The sequence below is a fragment of the Coffea arabica genome, chromosome 7e (assembly GCF_036785885.1).
Source record: "Coffea arabica cultivar ET-39 chromosome 7e, Coffea Arabica ET-39 HiFi, whole genome shotgun sequence".
In the NCBI taxonomy this organism is placed as follows: Eukaryota; Viridiplantae; Streptophyta; class Magnoliopsida; order Gentianales; family Rubiaceae; genus Coffea; species Coffea arabica.
In genome coordinates, this window is record NC_092323.1 from 45,739,900 (window position 1) to 45,759,981 (window position 20,082).

The 20,082-nt window shown below is 36.3% G+C and overlaps 1 protein-coding gene across 1 annotated transcript; it reads right to left on the reverse strand.

Moving 5' to 3' along the window:
• Positions 1–17,444: 17,444 nt before the first annotated feature.
• Positions 17,445–18,134, reverse strand: LOC140011402 (uncharacterized). Its single transcript, XM_072060197.1, has one exon. The coding sequence runs from the start codon at positions 18,132–18,134 to the stop codon at positions 17,445–17,447; it is 690 nt and encodes a 229-aa protein (XP_071916298.1).
• Positions 18,135–20,082: the final 1,948 nt, after the last annotated feature.

Here is a 20,082-nt window from a genome sequence, read left to right on the forward strand (position 1 = left end):
GTCTAAGTCTAGTTTCTGAATCACAAAAGAATCAAGATCATATAAGTTTTATATCTCAAGATATGGCAATGTTAGTCAAGAATGCCTAACCTGGAATTTAACAATGGAGTTTTGTGTAACACCGTAATCTTTTAGTACATTTTATATCCTTTAGGATAGCAATCTGAAAACATTTCCTTCACAAGAGGTTTGGACCATTTAATGACGTTCCAACACCACCAATTCCACAATTGTTTGAATCTTTCCATATCATAGCTGAAATAGAACTTTTATAACTAGTCGTAGGAAACTCAAAATCATGTGCCATTTCTTATGTACAAAACTGTAGTCATAGAGCCTTAAATCTAGATAAACATTTTAGTCTAGTTCTTATGTACTGAGCCCAGTAAACCTTTAGAGTTGGTTAGAAATCAAACCTAGAAAGAAGCGTTGTAGGAGATGTTAGTTTGTTGTCAATTTGAGTAGATTACAATCTGAGGCATAAGATGTAATATAACTGTTAGAACTGACTCTATAATTCAATATTTTGCCAACACATACTAGCATAAAACCGAAAAGGTAAATTACATTTTACCCCCCTGTGATTTACCTCTTTTTTACATAACCCCCTTATGGTTTGGATTAAAGTGTCAAAGTGACGGAAATAGTCACTCATAACGGCGTCACCTAAAATGTCAAAATTACCCTTATTTAAAATAGAAAATTATGTATTAACCAAGGGGGGTTATGTGTATATTTTGAAAACCATAAGGGGGTTATATGGTGAAGTATTAAACCATAGGGGGGTTACATGGTAAAATATAAAAAATGTGAGGACCCGAAAAATTTCTTATTTTTATCGAATATTAATGGTTTAATTAAGTATTTATCCACCTGTTTTTCCCAAATAATTTTACGACTATTTTAAATCCATTCGTATGGAATAATGTCTTCATTATGCTTTTAAAACGTCCCGTTAACAACTTCAATTTTCGGAGGATTGTTTAGGTGAGAAATAATGAACACGAGTGTTTCAAGGTGATATTATATTCGAGAGTATGATTATCCTGGGGAAATTAAGAACGGACAATAGCAGATTAAGAAAAGTTAATCGAGAATTAAACGTGAATAAATTCTAAATGAACATATACTACTCACGAGTGGATAGTTTTCCAAAAGACGCATGGATACAAATTTATTGGAGATTTGAGGAGTTAATACTCGATTCATGTGAGGACTCGTAAAACTCCTATTAAAACCCTATTTTGAACTTATTTAATTATTTACTTGTTCATTTATTCCGAGTATTATTTTCTAGACCTATTGAACCTAATTACGTGGAAATATAGTTTCATTATATTTTTGAAGTGACTTGTTTCAAAAATTAAATTTCGGGAGCGCGTTTAGTGAGAACAGCGAATAGTGCTTGGAAAATTTACCCGATTGAGAGTACAATAGGCTTGGAATATTAAAGACTTATACAATGGTCCTAAAATAGGTAATTTTAGGTTTAAGTACTCAAGTGATAGTTAGTGGTATGATCGTTATAAGAATTTCTCGAAAGTTTCACTTTATCGCGCCTAAATTGGAAATACGCGTTTTCACGCGCGCGATTAATTGAGGCACTTTAGACCATTATTTTGGGACAATTAAGATTGAATAATATTTATATGAACATAAGTGCCTTAGAGGTTTAGTGCACTAGCGAAATAAACTCGAAAGGATTCGAATACAAAACGCGCGCGTATGCGCACTATTTTGCGGTTGACTTTTCGCACATAAACTCTTACTCCTTAAGCTTCCTTTGTAAGCCAAAAAGTCAGACCAAACATCTCTTTTTCCTAGCTCTCTTGGCCGGCCAGCAAGCTGCAAAGAAACAACCGAAATTCTTCAACCTTTCACTCTAAAATCCTACTCAAATCTCTACCAAATCCTCTCAAATTTTAACACTACTTAGCTTAAGACTTGGAGTTCATATCTAGCTAAAAAGGGGGAGCTTTTCACGGCTCACTTAGGAGCAAGGAGGGGCCGAAATTTCTGACTTGTTCATCAACTAAAGTAGGTAATGATCCAACACTCTAAACTTGGTTTATGGAGGTTGTTTGACACTTATGAGTTTAAATATTCTTGTGGGTAGCTTGTTTATGGTGTGAAAATGAAATGGGTGGGCTCTATGAACTCCCACCTTTGTCTTGATGGCTGATGTGATGCTTGATGATGAGTTTAATGTTGGTTTAGTGCTCAAAATGGTGGATTAATGGTGTATTAGTAGTAGGAACTTCAAGAAATGCATAGGGTGAAAAGTTCTGAATCTGCCGCTGCCTTGTTCGGTTATTTTAAGGCCAATTTTTGATGATCTAATGGCTTGAATATGATGTTTATATGTTGTATTAGTTGTGTAAAAATTTTCATTAGAAAATATTGAGATTTGGTTGGGCAAATGAATTTCTTTGTGAAACTAGTCAAGTTGGAAAACTGTTTTCGTGTAGTTCTGTCCAGCGATAGTGTTTCGGCTGTAACTCTGTCCTCCGTGAGGTCGGTGGCATTTGAAACTAGACATCCACACCTTTCCAACGGTATAAAATGTACGTTTTGGTTCCAAGTGTGTGAGCCAAACCAATCGTTTTAAGAAGGCTGCCCTGTTTCTCTGTTCTGCTGGAACGATTTGGTGATGCTGCAACTTTAGGCTTAATTTCGAACCAGTTGCATGCTGAATCTTAAAATGATTTCTTTTGTGAAATTATAGCCCTATGAATGTATTTTCCAACACTATCAACCATGCTCAATTCCGAGTTAAATTGAGGGAGTCATGATCAAAATACGGTGACTGCCTTGTTCTTGAAAACCCTTGGATTTGGACAGATTTGATGTGAGACTTGTTGTGGTCTTACTAAATGAATTTCTTGGTGCTAAACACCTACCAAATGTACCATGTATGTTCCTTATATTTTTCTTGCACAAATGAACCATGTTTGGAGGTTTTCCTTAGCCGAATATTTGGAAACGGAGAGAAATGGAGCTAAAGGCAGTTTTGCCTTAGTAATTTCAAAACTTTGGTTGATTGGTTAACCACCTTCCCGAAGGTATTTTTCCACGAAATTTGATAGAGAGATACCCTTCATATAGGAGTACTATACTGCAAAATTTGGCACCAATCCAAGTCCTTTTCAACACTTAACTAAAGGTCCAAAGTCGGAAACCCAAATCTGGAAATTGTTCAACAGTCTTGAATTTTCCCCAACTTTGAGCTACCATATCTTGGTGCTCGAAACTCCGATTCTTAATCCGCTTGTTCTTTCCTAAACCTTACTTGCACCTCTAATTGAGTTATAAATTTTAAGGGCTGGTTTGCAACGAGTGAATTCTGCCGAATTTCCAAAGTTAGCGAAAAAACCAACCCCAGCTCAATCCTGAACATTCTGGAACAGCAACTTTAAGCTCATTTTTTAATACCTTCCACTTAGATTCATGGAAAAGTGTCTTCTAAGAACTTTTAGTACTTTCAAAGAGGTTTCCAACGGTACCAATTTTTCCAATTTTTGGTATGTAGAATGTGAGATACGATTTTTCAAAAATATCATATCAAAACTGAAAATTTTCCGAATTCCAAAGGAAGGGAGTTTCAAGCACTCCTTATTTCTTCGATATTACCTGAACGTTTTATACTTGATTTTCTAAAATGAAAACTCGAATGCTCTTGTACTTAAGAAACTCCAGTTGAACCGCAATTTACGAGTAATTGAGGTTCGTTTTCGTGAAATTTTCTTAGATTGTACTAGTGTACAATCTTCCTTGATAATTGGGATATATGAATGATAATATATTATTATTTGCTCAGGCGCACACGAGGACCTTCAAGAGGATCCTACTGTGAACACTTGAACTTCCAGAAAATATTTCTTCTTGATTTGCTCGGTGAGTGTCAAGTGTTTGACTACTTGAACTCTATGGATTTGATTACATGCTTAGCCTACTTGATTTTGAAAATGGAGTCGAGTGTGTACTTTATCGCACTCGTTCTCATTTGAAACAAATGACTCATACTTAACATGATTTGCCTGGTTTACATGATCTGAAATACATGCTTAAACCTGTCAAATGCTTGAATACATGACATGGTATGCTATGGCTGCATACGTCGTTGGAGTGAATCTCCTCGACACTTACATGATACATGGGGGACGCCCAAACTCATAAGCCGACTTTGGAATTCGAGCCGGCATGGGCTTGGTCGGGAACCTCGGTGAGCCATGAGATTCACATGATAAGCTTGATCTATTGAGAGATCTTGCTTGGCATACTCGTGAAGTATCGCCTCATAAATGTCGTGCGGGCCCGAAGCGGTGTATGGTGGACGGATGAGAAGTAAGTGGTGATCTACGGTTTGGAAATATCAACCCGGTTGACGGAGAGTCATCACGGGAAGATATACGAATGAACTGGTAAAGCAAGTGGAACTTAGCTCCTGAGAGCTACCATATCCTTGAATTGTTTCTGTTTACATTTTGTTGGCATTATTAATTACATGTAATTTATCACTTGAACTGTTATTTGGGCTTGTTACCTGAACAACGTGCTTGCATGTGTGTTCTTGGCCTCACGAGCGTTTTGCTCACCCTGTAGATTTGTTTTCCTTAATAGGATTGAACTCGGAGATGTATTGAAAAAATCCTCCTGATGTGCTTTTGTTTAGGGTTTCTTTTACTTTATGGCTATGCCTTGGTTTTTGGATTGTATTTTGGGAAATTGAAATGTAACTTTTGGGAGCATGATGTATATTTGGGATTCATGATGTATGTTGAACACCTGATGTGCGGATTGGATAACGGATGACTATTATTAAGCTTGAACGCTTCCGCATTTATTGTATCTAAGTTATTGACTTGTATCGTGTGGTCCGGTAATAAGCTTGAATGGAATTGCTTGAGTCCTGGCGAGAGTTAGACAGGCGTCCCGCGGATACCCTTTGGTTCGCCTTAGGAAGAAGTGGGGCCGTCACAAAAAACATACGGGGTTAATGTATCATGAATTTATAAGGGTAATTTCGACATTTTTAGAAGTTCTGTTATGAGTTACTATTTCCGTCACTTTGACACTTTAATTCAAACCATGAGGGGGTTATGTATAGTTTTTGAAATCATAGGGGGATTATGTAAAAAAAGGGTAAACCACAGGGGGGTAAAATGTAATTTACCCAAACCGAAATGGGCGATCTAAAAATGAAAATAGTGTAGTGAAAAAAGATGTTATTAATAGTTTGGTGCCCATCTAGATATATGCCCCTTTTTCTGTTTTATTCCATTTACTTGTTACCCTTAGGTTGCGGCTGGGGAGAGGAGGTGAGTAGAAAACACTACAACTATTTGAAGGCATTTCATTTACTAATATTTCTCTTACATATTCCTTATTTTTTGAATTGAAGGCATTCCTAATCTGTCCAAACAGATTGTTCCACGAGCCAGTCTTGAGAACATACTAAAGGTATCATAAACCTTGATTTGTTGCTGTGGATGAGATATACCCACATTAGACAAAACATCAGCAACTGTATTAGCTTCCCGATAGCAGTGTGAAAATCTAGAAAAATCTTCTACTAGCTTCCAAATTTGGTTAACTTCTCTTCGAATTTGCCATGGACACTGAGTACGACGCTGAATGATCCCAACTAAAACCAATGAATCCAATTGTACACATATGTCCTTGAAGCCCTTATGTATACACGTTTGAAGGCCAATAAGAAGAGCTCGAGCCTCTGCACGGAGACTTGTAGTTTCTCCCAAGTAGGCCGAGAAGGCAATCAGTGGTAAGTCAGTTGAATCCCGAAGAACACCACCACCTCTACCCACTCTTGGATTACATTTAGCACAACCATCCGTATTAAGTATTGACAAGTAGATATTTTACGTGTTTTTATTGTGTTTTATTGGTTAGTTTTTGTATGTTTTATTTAGTTTTATAACTAATTAACTAAGTTTCTAGTGAAAATGCACATTTGTGGTTTAAGTGTAAAAATTGTATTTCTATGGATTTTTATGGTATAAACTTCATATTTTGCAGGTTTAAGGATTCAATCATCAAATGGAGTGCATTGAAAATATAATTGGATGATTGATGATGGATTAAAGTGATAAAAATAGAATATGAAGTGTGAAAGAAGAAATGCAATTAAAGTCAAAAGGGAGCAAGATGTTCAGTTTTGACACGTTTTTGTATTTTGGCTATATCTTGAGCTACATATATTTGATTGAGATGATTCTTGAACCATTTTTTAAGCTAAGAGATAGATCTACATTTGGTATGAGACATCAAAGTCCAATTCGGCTGTTTTCCTAGTCAAAATGTCAAAATACAGAGGTCAAAATCTGCTGCTGAGAGCTGAAAACACAGAATTGACTAGTGAGTAGTATTTTGGTCATATCTCGGTCCACAGAGCTTCAAATTGGATGATTCTTCAAGAAATTGACAGCTATTTCAAAGGACTACAACTTCTATGTTTTGTACAAGAGCCAATTCAGCCGCCATCATAGAGAAAATAGCAGTTGAAGTAGCCAGATTCTGGTCAGAAATAGCTGCTGGTACAACCTGTTTTCTCCTTCAACAATTTACAGCTATGGATGAACGTATGACAACCAATTAGCAGCTGTAAAAGGGATGTTTCAAGCCTCATTTCCTGACTGCATTCATCTATATATAGCCATGGACTTGCAAGATTCAGAAAAACTTTGGAAGGCTAGAGAAACTCCACAAAAATGTACTCTTCACTAGTTTTTCTTAGTTCATTAGCATAGAGCAGTTAGTGTAGTTTATTCATCTTGTATTTGTAGTTAGATTTGGATGAAGATTGGAGGAGCAAAGATGGAGAGGTTGATCTCATGTGACAAGGGTGATATCTCTTTTACTACTTTCTCCTTTGTATTGGATTTCATGTTTAATTATAATACAAGTTGGCTTTGTGTTTTTATTATGTTTAGTTAAAGTTTATACCTAGAGTTATGGTTGAACTTGCTATATTTTGTTTGTGATGTTTATTTGGCTATTTGGTGATATTATTTTGAACAAGTTATTTATCACTTTTGATTTTCTAATCATAATTAACTGGCCATTAATTGTGATTATCTAAAGGTGTTAAGTTTGCAATGAGAATTGAAATTTAACACTAGTTCAAATAAGTGATAAACTTGGGGAGTACACTCACGAGAGTAGAGGTGCACCTATGTGGTTTTAGTGATTTGTTTCATGTAATTTCATAGAAGAAATGAATTTGTAATTAATTCATAACCACGAGAGTAGGTATGGCTTAATTACAAGTATAGTTGATTCACTACGAGAGTAGGTTTCACATACATTAGGAAATTACGCTATAACTAGCCAAGATAATAACATTCACTTAACCGATAATCTTATTTGCAAGAGTAGTAAGGAATTTCATATCTCTAGGAGGTTTCTAGTGTTATTTTCATTGATTTTATATTTATGGTAGTCTAGATAATAAAGTAGTTCGAAAAACACCGGTAATTACAATTTTCCCTGTGGGATCGACCCTTAATACCCTATACTCGCTCACGATTCATATTCTTGCGATAAATCGCGTGTGGGGTATTTTGAAATTATAAATATAAAACTTGATTGTGGATGAGTTTAATTGTATATGTATACCCCGCGCACGTCAAGTTTTTGGTGCCGTTGCCAGGGAAGATTTGGCAATATCGGTGTGAAGAGCAACTTTTTTAATTTAGACAATTTTTCTTATTTTTGTTGTTTTTGTTGTATCTTACGTGTTTATTGTCATTTTTAGTATTTTGTTGAGTCAACTTGTATTTTTTCTGTTTTAGTTTGTGTCTTGAAATCTATCTTTCTTAACTAATCTTACTTTTGAGATTGTTTAAAAGTAATTTTAGGTGATGAGAAGGGTAGGTGAATTTGGAGAAAATAGCTTGAGAAGTGGAAGATCGGCAATGGATGGTTACCAAGTGCAAAACTCCTTCAACAGAGGTAACCAAGAAATTACTGAAGGTATATCTTTTGAAGATAGTTTGAAGTGCTTAAAGGCAAAATTTGATGTAATTATGTTACAAGTTCAAATGGACACAATTATCCATGAAATTAAACAAGGAAGGAATTTTAATGCTTTTAATTCTTATCATGTGATTTGTGACTTGTGTGGAGGTTATCATGCAACTAATACATGTATACAAGCACAAAATGTGGATTACTATGATGAATTAGAGCATTACAATCCTTGTTTTGATCAACATAGTGCTAATTGGAGCAATTTTTGTGCTTATGGTTGGGATAATCATGGTACTTATAGTGATTTTTCATATTTTTATAATTACCAACCTGAATGTGTCCAATATGAATCAAAACCATCTTGGGAATTGGCAATAGAAAGAGTAGCTAATGATTCTAAGCCATCTTGGGAGTTAGCTATAGAAAAATTAGCTAATGTGACTTCCGACCGTTTTGATAGGATTGAGAAAATGATAGATTAATTGACTTCTCACTTTGGTAGAATACAAGATCAATTACATGTATTGTGTGAAATTATTTCTTCTAATAATTTTCAAAATGATCCTAGCATGAATGGTGGGAATGTTATATGTGAAAATGGATTGAATTTTGATGAAAATGATGAATTTCAATTGTGTTTTAATGAGCAAATATCCATTTCACATGATAATATCTTGGGGACTAACCTTGAACCTCAAGAGGTGAGTTTTAATGACTCATTTTTCACCCCTCTTGAGGAATGTATTGAAAGTTTAGGTTTTAAAGGTATTATCACCCAAGAAGGTCAAGCGGACGTTCCTTTGATAAGTTCTCAAGTGGTACATTTTCAAGATAATATTTATGAAACACTTGGAAGAGGTAAGCCACTTCCATCTCTAACATCATTAGAACATGTGACTTTTGCTATAAAGTCACCTTTTAATGATCTACCACGACCTAAAATGGTGGATTATTCTTTAACCAAACCTCCTTGAAAAATGAGGTTAAATAGTCGAGCCAACGACTATAAATAAAAGCGCTTATTGGGAGACAACCCAATGTTTTGGCTATTTATATTATTTTTGTGTGATTTTATGTTTAAAGTATGTGTTTGAGTTATTTCGTTATTTTTCATTTATAGGTATTGGAAATGAAAGCAAAAGTGACCAAATGAGGTGAAAAAGGCGAAGTTTGATCAAGGAACTCAACCCATCGATTTGAGTAATTGTTGTTTTTGATTCGTTACAAGGGGTTAAAATGCATGTTTTGATCATTTTACATGTGCATGCATTGATTATTTTAGCAAACAAATGATCTATGATGCATTTTGGAAAATTGGGGTATCATTTATAATTATTCAAAAGTTAAATTTTTGCTAAATTTCGCAGCAGAAAATGCGTTTCTCAATGAAACGCGCCACTGAATCGCGTTTTCAATTCTGCGCCTATACTGAAGAAAACACGCCTTCAAAACGTGACAAGAAGTCGCGTTTTCTTCCAATTCGCGTTTTCAAGCCTGTTCAGAAACCAGAAACGCGCCTTCAAATACGCGTCTATAAGTCACGTTTTTCCACAAAGTCGCGTTTTTGATGCTGCAACTTTTGTGAAGAAAAGTGACTTCACAAAACGCAGCTTGATGGCGCGTTTTGTTGAACCGCGTTTTCTGAGCACGTTTTTTTTAAAGAAAAATATAGGTTCCTTGCTTTTCTTTGCCTTCTTTTCCTCATGTATTTTATTGTACCTTGCGTAGTTTATTGTGTATTTTCTATAGGTACATCACCAACACAAAGGCATAAGAGTTACGGATCGCCGTTATATGTTTCTTAATGCCTTTGTTATCACCTTTGTTTCCCATTTTTCATCTTTAGGTTAATATTACTAATGGTTATCAAATGGAACTCATGAAGTTGTGGAGATAGGTGGACAATGGCTTGTGAACTTCATGTTTTGATATTTCAATCGCAACAATAGAGGAGTATTACTTTCTTCATTTTAATTTTCCTTTTTACACATTGAGGACAATGTGCATGTTAAGTGTGGGGGGAAGAATTGAGATTATATACATTGTATGTGATTGACTTATTAGTTACAAATATTGGACTTATGTTAAAATTCAAAATTTTTCTTGTCCAAAATTGCGAATTTGCCCCAAAAATTTTTTAGTTGAAAAAATTTTAAATTTTTTCAATTTCATCCAAAGGGGTAACAAAGTTCCATACCGTTAGTAGTTCAAATTCCTTCTACATTTAAGATAAATATATGTGATTTGTAAATTTCTTTTCTCATTTCATTTGGAAATGACTATTATGTGATTATAATTTGTGTACTTATAGGAAAATATATCTTGTAAAGTGAAGAAAATTATGCCTATTTTTTTGCATATTTAATGAAATTTCTTCTCTTTCTTGGATTTTATAAGTTAAGTAATAAATATGGTCAATAAGTGCAATACTCTTCTCATGATTATTCTTTTGAGGAATTTATTATTATCTTTGCTGTAAAAAAAAAGAGAGAAAAAAAAAGTGGAAAGAAACAAAAAAGAGAAAAAAATGAAAAAAAAGAAGAAAAAAGTAAATAAGATTTATTCTACTCCAATAATTCTCATACTTAGTAACTGGGAGTCTTCATCTACAAATGTCGACTTTCGCGTAAAACGATACTTGAATTAAGAGTATGCAAAGCAACTTGAGTATGTGAAGTGTTGAGTAACCGGTGATTTTCATCTAAAAATGTCGATTCTCGCGTCAAAAGACATTCTCACATCTTAAGTAATATTTATCTATGTTATACGAATAAATATCCTTTTAAGTAGAATAAAGAGATGATCATGAGTTTAGGAAGCATTATTATTGACCATATGAGTTACTTGCTTGTGAAATCGGGAAAGGATGAGAAATTGAATTAAACTTGTTATAATTATGGTATAATTAGCTCTCCTTTACTTGATATTATGAGTACTTGAGGATTAATGAAAAATTGCATAGTGGTTATTTAGCTCGTTTGGAGAAAATGAAGTTGAATAGTGCACATATGTTTATTTTCAAAATGTTGGATCATTGTTGGTTTGTATTTCTAATTGCTTGAGGACAAGTAATGGTTCAAGTGTGGGGGTATCTGACAAGTAGATATTTTACGTGTTTTTATTGTGTTTTATTGGTTAGTTTTTGTATGTTTTATTTAGTTTTATAACTAATTAACTAAGTTTCTAGTGAAAATGCACATTTGTGGTTTAAGTGTAAAAATTGTATTTCTATGGATTTTTATGGTATAAACTTCATATTTTGCAGGTTTAATGATTCAATCATCAAATGGAGTGCATTGAAAATATAATTGGATGAATGATGATGGATTAAAGTGATAAAATTAGAATATGAAGTGTGAAAGAAGAAATGCAATTAAAGTCAAAAGGGAGCAAGATGTTCAGTTTTGACACGTTTTTGTATTTTGGCTATATCTTGAGCTACATACATTTGATTGAAACGATTCTTGAACCATTTTTTAAGCTAAGAGATAGATCTACATTTGGTATGAGACATCAAAGTCCAATTCGGCTGTTTTCCTAGTCAAAATGTCAAAATACAGAGGTCAAAATCTGCTGCTGAGAGCTGAAAACGGAGAATTGACCAGCGAGTAGTATTTTGGTCATATCTCGGTCCACAGAGCCAAATTGGATGATTCTTGAAGTAATGGACAGCTATTTCAAAGGACTACAACTTCTATGTTTTGCACAAGAGCCAATTCAGCCGCCATCATAGAGAAAATAGCAGTTGAAATAGCCAGATTCTGATCAGAAATAGCTGCTGGTACAATATGTTTTCTCCTTCAACAATTTACAGCTATGGATGAACGTATGACAACCAATTAGCAGCTGTAAAAGGGATGTTTCAAGCCTCATTTCCTGACTGCATTCATCTATATATAGCCATGGACTTGCAAGATTCAGAAAAACTTTGGAAGGCTAGAGAAACTCCACAAAAATGTAGTCTTCACTAGTTTTTCTTAGTTCATTAGCATAGAGCAGTTAGTGTAGTTTATTCATCTTGTATTTGTAGTTAGATTTGGATGAAAATTGGAGGAGCAAAGATGGAGAGGTTGATCTCATGTGACAAGGGTGATATCTCTTCTACTACTTTCTCTTTTGTATTGGATTTCATGTTTAATTATAATACAAGTTGGCTTTGTGTTTTTATTATGTTTAGTTAAAGTTTATACCTAGAGTTATGGTTGAACTTGCTATATTTTGTTTGTGATGTTTATTTGGCTATTTGGTGATATTATTTTGAACAAGTTATTTATCACTTTTGATTTTCTAATCATAATTAACTGGCCATTAATTGTGATTATCTAAAGGTGTTAAGTTTGCAATGAGAATTGAAATTTAACACTAGTTCAAATAAGTAATAAATCTGGGGAGTACACTCACGAGAGTAGAGGTGCACCTATGTGGTTTTAGTGACTTGTTTGATGTAATTTCATAGAAGAAATGAATTTGTAATTAATTCATAACCACGAGAGTAGGTATGGCTTAATTACAAGTATAGTTGATTCACTACGAGAGTAGGTTTCACATACATTAGGAAATTACGCCATAACTAGCCAAGATAATAACATTCACTTAACCGGTAATCTTATTTGCAAGAGTAGTAAGAAATTCCATATTTCTAGGAGGTTTCTAGTGTTATTTTCATTAATTTTATATTTATGGTAGTTTAGATAATAAAGTAGTTCGAAAAACACCGGTAATTGCAATCTTCCCTGTGGGATCGACCCTTAATACCCTATACTCGCTCACGATTCATATTCTTGCGATAAATCGCGTGTGGGGTATTTTGGAATTATAAATATAAAATTTGATTGTGGATGAGTTTAATTGTATATATATACCCCGCGCACGTCAAGTATATACCTTCCTGTCTCCTTTGTCTCCCAGCGAACAACTTTATATGCAATCCTACCACCAGAAGGAATCGTCCAATCATACAACTGACAAAATGATTGCATTCGAATAACCTTTTTGAAATGTATTCCCATCATAGTCTGGATTTCCGTGAAGATGGCTTGGCAAATGGCCGACGATCGCATTTGGATACCCTCAAACATTGCTTTATTCCTCGCCTTCCAAATCTGCCAGCAGACTACACTTGGAAGAATGCGGTCAATAAACCGTGGTAGCTCATAGTCATGTGATCGCAACCACCAACCTACTATGCGAGCTCGTAAGAAAGATCCTGAAAATTTCAATCCACATATACCTCCAAAATAATTCCATATTACCGTCGCTATGTGGCCATTGAAAAATAAATGCTCAATAGACTCCTCACATACCGCAGAACAACAAAAGCACTTGGAAGGTAAATGGAAACCCAGTTTGCAAAATTGATCTGGTATCGAAATCCTTCCCAGAAGTAATCTCAACATGAAAAATGAAACTTTCACAGGAGTGCGGGAATGCCAAATAGAAGCAAATACCATAGACGTGGGGCGAGCCTGCCTAATATCACCGAAGACCGACTTTAGGGAGAATTTTCCAGATGTTGTGGGCATCCAAATGACTTCGACTTCATTTCCTTCTTTCGGGACCATATGCTCTAAAATGGAATAAACGTTCTCCCTTGGCAATGTCTGGTATAAAAGATTCAAATCCCAGTGACCATTGATTGTGAAATTTCTGAATGATAAATGTGGGATAACCGGAACTTGTAGAAACAAAGCACCACTCCCCAACCAGTTGTCGTACCAAAAATGACACGCCCCATCTTTGGCCACCCATAACATCGAGAGCCCTACTTGTCGGCTCACGTTTACCATCCTTCGCCAAATTGACGAATCCGTTTTCCTGAGTTCAACCTGACAAGGGTGAAGACCTTTGCAATATTTTGCTTTCATGAATGTCGACCACAGCGACGATCCTGTTCGGAAGTTCCACCACAGTTTGCAGGAAAAAGCTGTGTATACATCACTTAGTCTCCGGAACCCAACTCCTCATTCCTCAACCGGATAACACAACTGAGACCAACGTATCCAGTGAAACTTCGACTCCTCGGGTGATGAGCTCCACAGGAATGTCGAACATGCCTTTTCTATAGTTTTAAACACCTTACTCGGGATTACCGCTGCTAACATCAGATGAACTGGTATTGATGATAATACATGCTTGATTAGAATTATCTTACCTCCAAAGGACAGTAGCCTTGATTTCCAAGACAAAATCCTTGCTAGAATCGCTTGACACACTTCTCCAAAATAAGATGATTTACATCTTCCGAAGTAGAGTGGAAACCCTTAGTAGCGTATCGAAAATGATTGCCAGACAAACCTAGTGATACGATCAATCACCCGTCGTCTCACTGATGACATTGATGGATGGATTAAATAACAACTTTTTGTACATTTATCAGCTGCCCCGAACATCTTTGATAAGCCTCTAACACTTTCATGATAGCTTTCAGAGAAAATGAGGATCCATTTGCAAATATGAGAATATCATCCTCAAATGCCAAATGAATAATAGGCGGGCATCCATACGAAACTTTAAATCCCACAAAACCTGGTTCCCTGGCAAGGTTATTCAATGCTCTAGATAATGCCTCAACCCCTATAATGAATAATGCTGGTGATAATGGGTCACCCTGACGGAGTCCTCTGGAAGATTTAAAAAAACCATATGAGGATCCATTGATAATGATTGAAAAACCAGGCATTTGAAATCAACCGCCAAACCATGTCGATGAATCTTTCACCAAAGCCATACCTCCTTAGAACATTGATAATATGACTCCATGCCACTCTGTCATACGCCTTAGACATGTGTAGCTTCATAACCACATTGCCTCCTCTATTCTTTTTCGCCATACCCGATATCACCTCCTGAGCTAGCAGAAAATTTTTCGTTATATTACGTGACGGGTATTTTACATACGTACAAGTTAAAAAACCGAATTACACCCGTTCACTGCAAGTATACAGGTCAACTAGTAGTTTAAGGTATATATCGGGTCGATCCCACGAGGAAGAGTGAACAATTACCGATATTACTAAAGCTTCTCTATTATTTAGACTATCAATGAATTATAACAAGTAAAACCTACTGAACTTATGCAAGAAAATAACAACTAAAAGCTCCTTAGGTTGTGGTATCCCTAACTACTCATGCAAGTGCTATATTTGGATCATTGAGTACTAAATTTAGGCTAATTATAGTGTAATTTCCTTAAACATGTGAAACCTACTTTCGTAGTGAATCAACCCTACTGATAACTAATCCATACCTATTCTCATGGATATGAAATTAGTTACAAGTTCTTTCTTCATTGAAATTACATGAAATTAATCACTAAAACCATATAGGTACACCTCTACTCTCGTGAGTGTACTTCTTATGTTTAGCACTTCTTGAACCAATGTTAAATCTCAATTTTCATTGCAGAAACAACATCTTAAATAATCACAATTAATGGTACCGGATTAACCATGATTTAAAGAGCTAAAGTGCTAAATAATTTGCTCAAATAATAGCAATCAAGTAGCCAAATAATAAGCACTAACAATCATAGAAAGTTCAACCAAACCCAAGGTATAAACTTTAGAGACACATAAATAACATAAAATCCAGAAATTGCATATTAACTAAATTTGGAATCAAGTACAAAAGATAAAGAATTGGAGAAGAGATAACCCTTGTCACATGAGCTTCAACTCCTCCTTCTTCATCTCAATCTTCATCTTAATCTAGCAATATACAAGAGTGGATGAACTAACTAGCTAAACTATACTACACTAATCTAATACTAAGAGAATGGAAAAACTACATTTCTGCACTTCCAAGCTTCTCCCGTATGTTAATGTCCTCAGACCTCCCAAATGTCTCTGCATATAAACTCATGAAAGTTCCTCTTCTCCCAGTCCAAATTTGCTGCTATGATTCTTCAAATCTCCTTTTGTTAAGATAGTAAAAAACCATTGTTTTTGACTTGAAAATACGCCATATTGTCTGCCATTTTGTCTTCTGAAGCATATGCACCGAATTCTCTTGCAACTTATAGCTAGAAAGTAGTCTGAACACAAGAGAATTGACTGAACAAATTGCAGAATTGCGGCCAGAAAACGCGCCTACACAAAACGCAGTTAAAAGTCACGTTTTGTGTACTCGCGTATTCACTTTGGTCTTACTTCATCTGCAATTTTCTCCATCATAAAGGCCGAACTGGCTTTTGTACAAAACACCAAAGTTGTAACCCTTTGGGTTAGCTTTCCAATGATCTACAAATCATTGAGATCGGAGTTGTATAGCCTGAGATATGACTAAAATACCAAAACCTGGTAAAACCCCTGTTTCAGATTCCGACCACAGAGTGCAGCTTCTGTATTCCGACTTTTTGTCCATGCGGATGGTAGAACTGGATTTTGATGTCTTCATAAAAATTGTAGGTCTCTTTCTTAGCTTTACAATGGTATAAAGATCACTTCAATCCAATCAGTGTAGCTCCAGATATAGTCGAAATACCGAAGAGTGTCAAAACTGTCTTGACTTGCATTTCCTTACTTAAACGTTTTTCACTTCATTTTTCTTTTTACCACTTTAAATTCATCACCAAATCTCTATTTTTCACTTCAATTGACATCCTTTGATGGTTGAATCATCATTCCTGCATAAAAATGAAGTTTTTACTATTAAAATCAATAGAAATGCAATATTAGTCACTTTTACCAAAAATGTATATTTTTACCAAAACCTTAGTTATTTTAATTATAAAACTAAATAATCAAACCAAATTAACTAATAAAATGCACTTAAAAATACGTAAAATAAATCCTTATCATTACGGCCCTTTACAAATTCCGTCTGATGGGGGGAAATAATTTTTGGCAAAATACCCGCCACTTTATCTGCCAAGATCCGGGATAAAAGTTTGTTGAAAAAATTACAAAGACTGATGGGTTTGAATTGAGAAAAATCTTGAGGATTTTGCACCTTTGGAATTAGTACAATTGAAGTAGAGGTAATGAACCGAGGTAACTCCGCCCCACAAAAAAAACTGAGTACCGCTTTGTAGACGTCTTGAGCGATCACTTGCCATGCAAAAGTAAAGAATTTCCCTGTGAAACCATCTGGGCCAGCAGCACTTTCTTCATCCATTGACCTCAAGACTCGATAAACCTCTTCAATTGATGGGACTTCTTCCAACTTCGCATTATCCTCCCCCGAGACCATAGGCGGAATAAGGTGTAGCATATCTGAAGATGATGCCAAAGAATCCGTGAAGAGATCATGGAAATAAGTTATTGCCTCACTAGCTGTATCATCCTCATTATCCACCCAAACGCCATCAGACTTTTGATACGATGTATCATTCCTTGAGACCGTCACTGTCTTACTACTGCATGAAAATACTTTGAATTGCTGTCTCCTTGGCAAAGCCATTTTACCCTGGCTTTTTGTCTCCAAAATTGCTCTTCAATTGATAGTGCGTGCCTTAGCTACGCCTGAGCCTTGTTGAGCTCAATCTGACACTCCTCCGAGGCATTTTGATCTACACTTTCCTCTGCCCTTTGTACTGCCATTTTTGCAGATCTCACAGCGTCGATCACATTCCCAAAGTGTTGCTTGTTCCATGCTTGAATAGGTCTCCTCGTTGCCAATAATTTAGAACATAAAACACGCAACGGAGGTCCACTGATATCTTGATTCCAAGCCTGGCGAATAACCTCCAATAATTCAGGTTTGGTCGTCCAAACATTCAAGAATCGAAAAGGCCAAGGTTTATTATCTGACCGAGCCACAAATGAAATCTTTAAAGGTGAATGGTCGGACGGATGTCTAGCCAAGTGAAGGACAGAAATGGCATCAGAGAGATCCAAACAAGCCCCATTGACTAAAAATCGATCTAACCTCTTTGAAATGCGAGCTCTACTCCGCCGATTGTTGGACCATGTGAATCTGGCTCCTGAAAAGCCTACATCAAATACCCCAACTTCCTCCATGAAAGACATAAAATCCACACCTTCTGCTATAGCAAACGGACGTCCTCCACATTTTTCATGAGGTGCCAAAATAACATTAAAATCACCCCCAATACACCAAGGAAGTAAGCTAGGCTTATCTGCTAACAATGAACTCCATAAATTGCGACGCTCATCGACTGAGCATTTTGCATGAACAAAGGACATAATTATTGGAGTAGGGAGTAGCGAACTTTGAACTTCTAGAGAAATATACTGATCTGAATTACCCACAATCGAGCGAACAAACGGACTACTATAGAAAACCCAAATATCACTTGAGCAATTAACACATACGTAATCAAATAAAAGATGTAATCGAATGAACTCAATTTTAGATACGTCTAACTTTGGCTCACAAATGGCAACAAAATGAACATGATGAGACCGTACTAGTTTAATCAATCTTCTTAAATTTGGTACTTTAGCTACCCCTCTAATATTCCAAAAAATACCATTAATCATGAGAAAGAACCTGGAATGAGTTTTTGTTTGATGTCTTTGACTGAAGCTGTCTGTCGGTTGGAATATTGGCCCCCACACCTTTCGTCCTTGTTTGTTTGGAATTGCGGTCAGCCACCCCCGATTGATCAATCTTTAAAGATTGACTTGAAAATCCCGGCAAATTTTGTTGTGGGTCAGCTAAAGTGGGAGACAAGTTTGGTGCACTAATTTGCAATTGATTTACCTCGACCCCATGCTCTTTAGGACAGGTATTCTCCAGCCCACGCAATTCCACATAGAGGTGCTGCAAAGAATTTCTGTCGGCCATGCGTTGATGTTCCTTCACAAGATTGTTTATTCAATTCAGATTGGGTCCCTTCACACTCATTTCCATGGACCTTTTCCAGCTGGTTTTCCATTTCCCCTTGTTCCCCATCCAATGCATCCTCCCTCGTGTGATCAGAATCCGAATAACCGTGCACAGCAGAAGGCGACATACTGGTAACATCTCCTATTGCGACATCCTGATCTCCAATAATAGCGGTAGATTTGTCGTCTTGGTGAACTGGTACGACGTCTTCCTCAGCTTGCTTGGGAGTCCTGACTTCCTCCTCTATTACTCCTTTTAGCTTACCTTCATTATCAACCGTAGCTGTGCATCGCGCTACGTTAGGACTATCATCTGAAGTAACCATATCAGAAGCAGTCAGCACCTCTGTTGTCTTTTTGGAGTTAACATCTGGATTTTGCACCTTGTCTAAATTGGACACCTGAACATTGTTTACTTCTGTCTGCGGATCATGCTTAATTGTCGTAGTTTGCTTATATTGATACCGAGGTCCATTTTCAGTTTCATTCTTCTTGCATTGCTCATGTGAATGCCCCAAGCGTGAGCAATATGAGCAATATGGTGGCATGTTTTCTGGCACAATACGTTGCCAAAATCCAGACTCCCCTTCGACAGCCACCCATACTCTTGGTATAACAACCTTCGCTACATCTAGCTCCACGCATACCCTTGCTAAACTAGGACGAGTTCCAGCAGCCATTGCCGAATCTAGAAACAATGGTCTTCATACTGGAGAAAGTATGGAAAACAATGAATGTTTGTCAAAATAATGAATAGGCAGAGCCGGAAGAACTACCCAGACCGGAACCAGAGATGATTCTCTGAGAACATGAAACTCCCTTGTCCATCGAAACACCTGCATCGGATATTTGCCCAACTGCCAAATCCCTCTCATGCAGATCCTGTTAAAGTCAGCTTCAGTCGTGCACTTAATGAGAACATGCCTGTAGTCCATCAATCCAATAGAAACGTGATCTTTCAGGTTTAACAAAGCAAAAACCTTTCGAATATCTTCCAAGGACGGTCCCCCGTGAGAAAATTTTCCCACTAAAACCCATTGAAATGGCGCTGCAAGTTTGTCCGCATCTGCTTTAGAAAAAACTACTGCTGCTTCACCCTTGTACACAGACGCTTGCCTAATGTGGATAGGAGATGTTGCTAGTTGTGAGAAAAGTTGTGAGAAAGACTTTTTTCCTGTAGGTGAATCTTGGCTGAAGGGCAGCCATGAACTTGGTAATTTGGTGTGGAAAGAGTCGCAACACTTTGACCAACACACTTAGCCTCACATTATGTTTAAAGATCCCAATTAATGAAGTTCTGAAA

Excerpts from the sequence above, each read along its gene's own strand:
- LOC140011402 (XM_072060197.1), bottom strand. The coding sequence starts at position 18,134 with ATGTCCTTTGTTCATGCAAAATGCTCAGTCGATGAGCGTCGCAATTTA.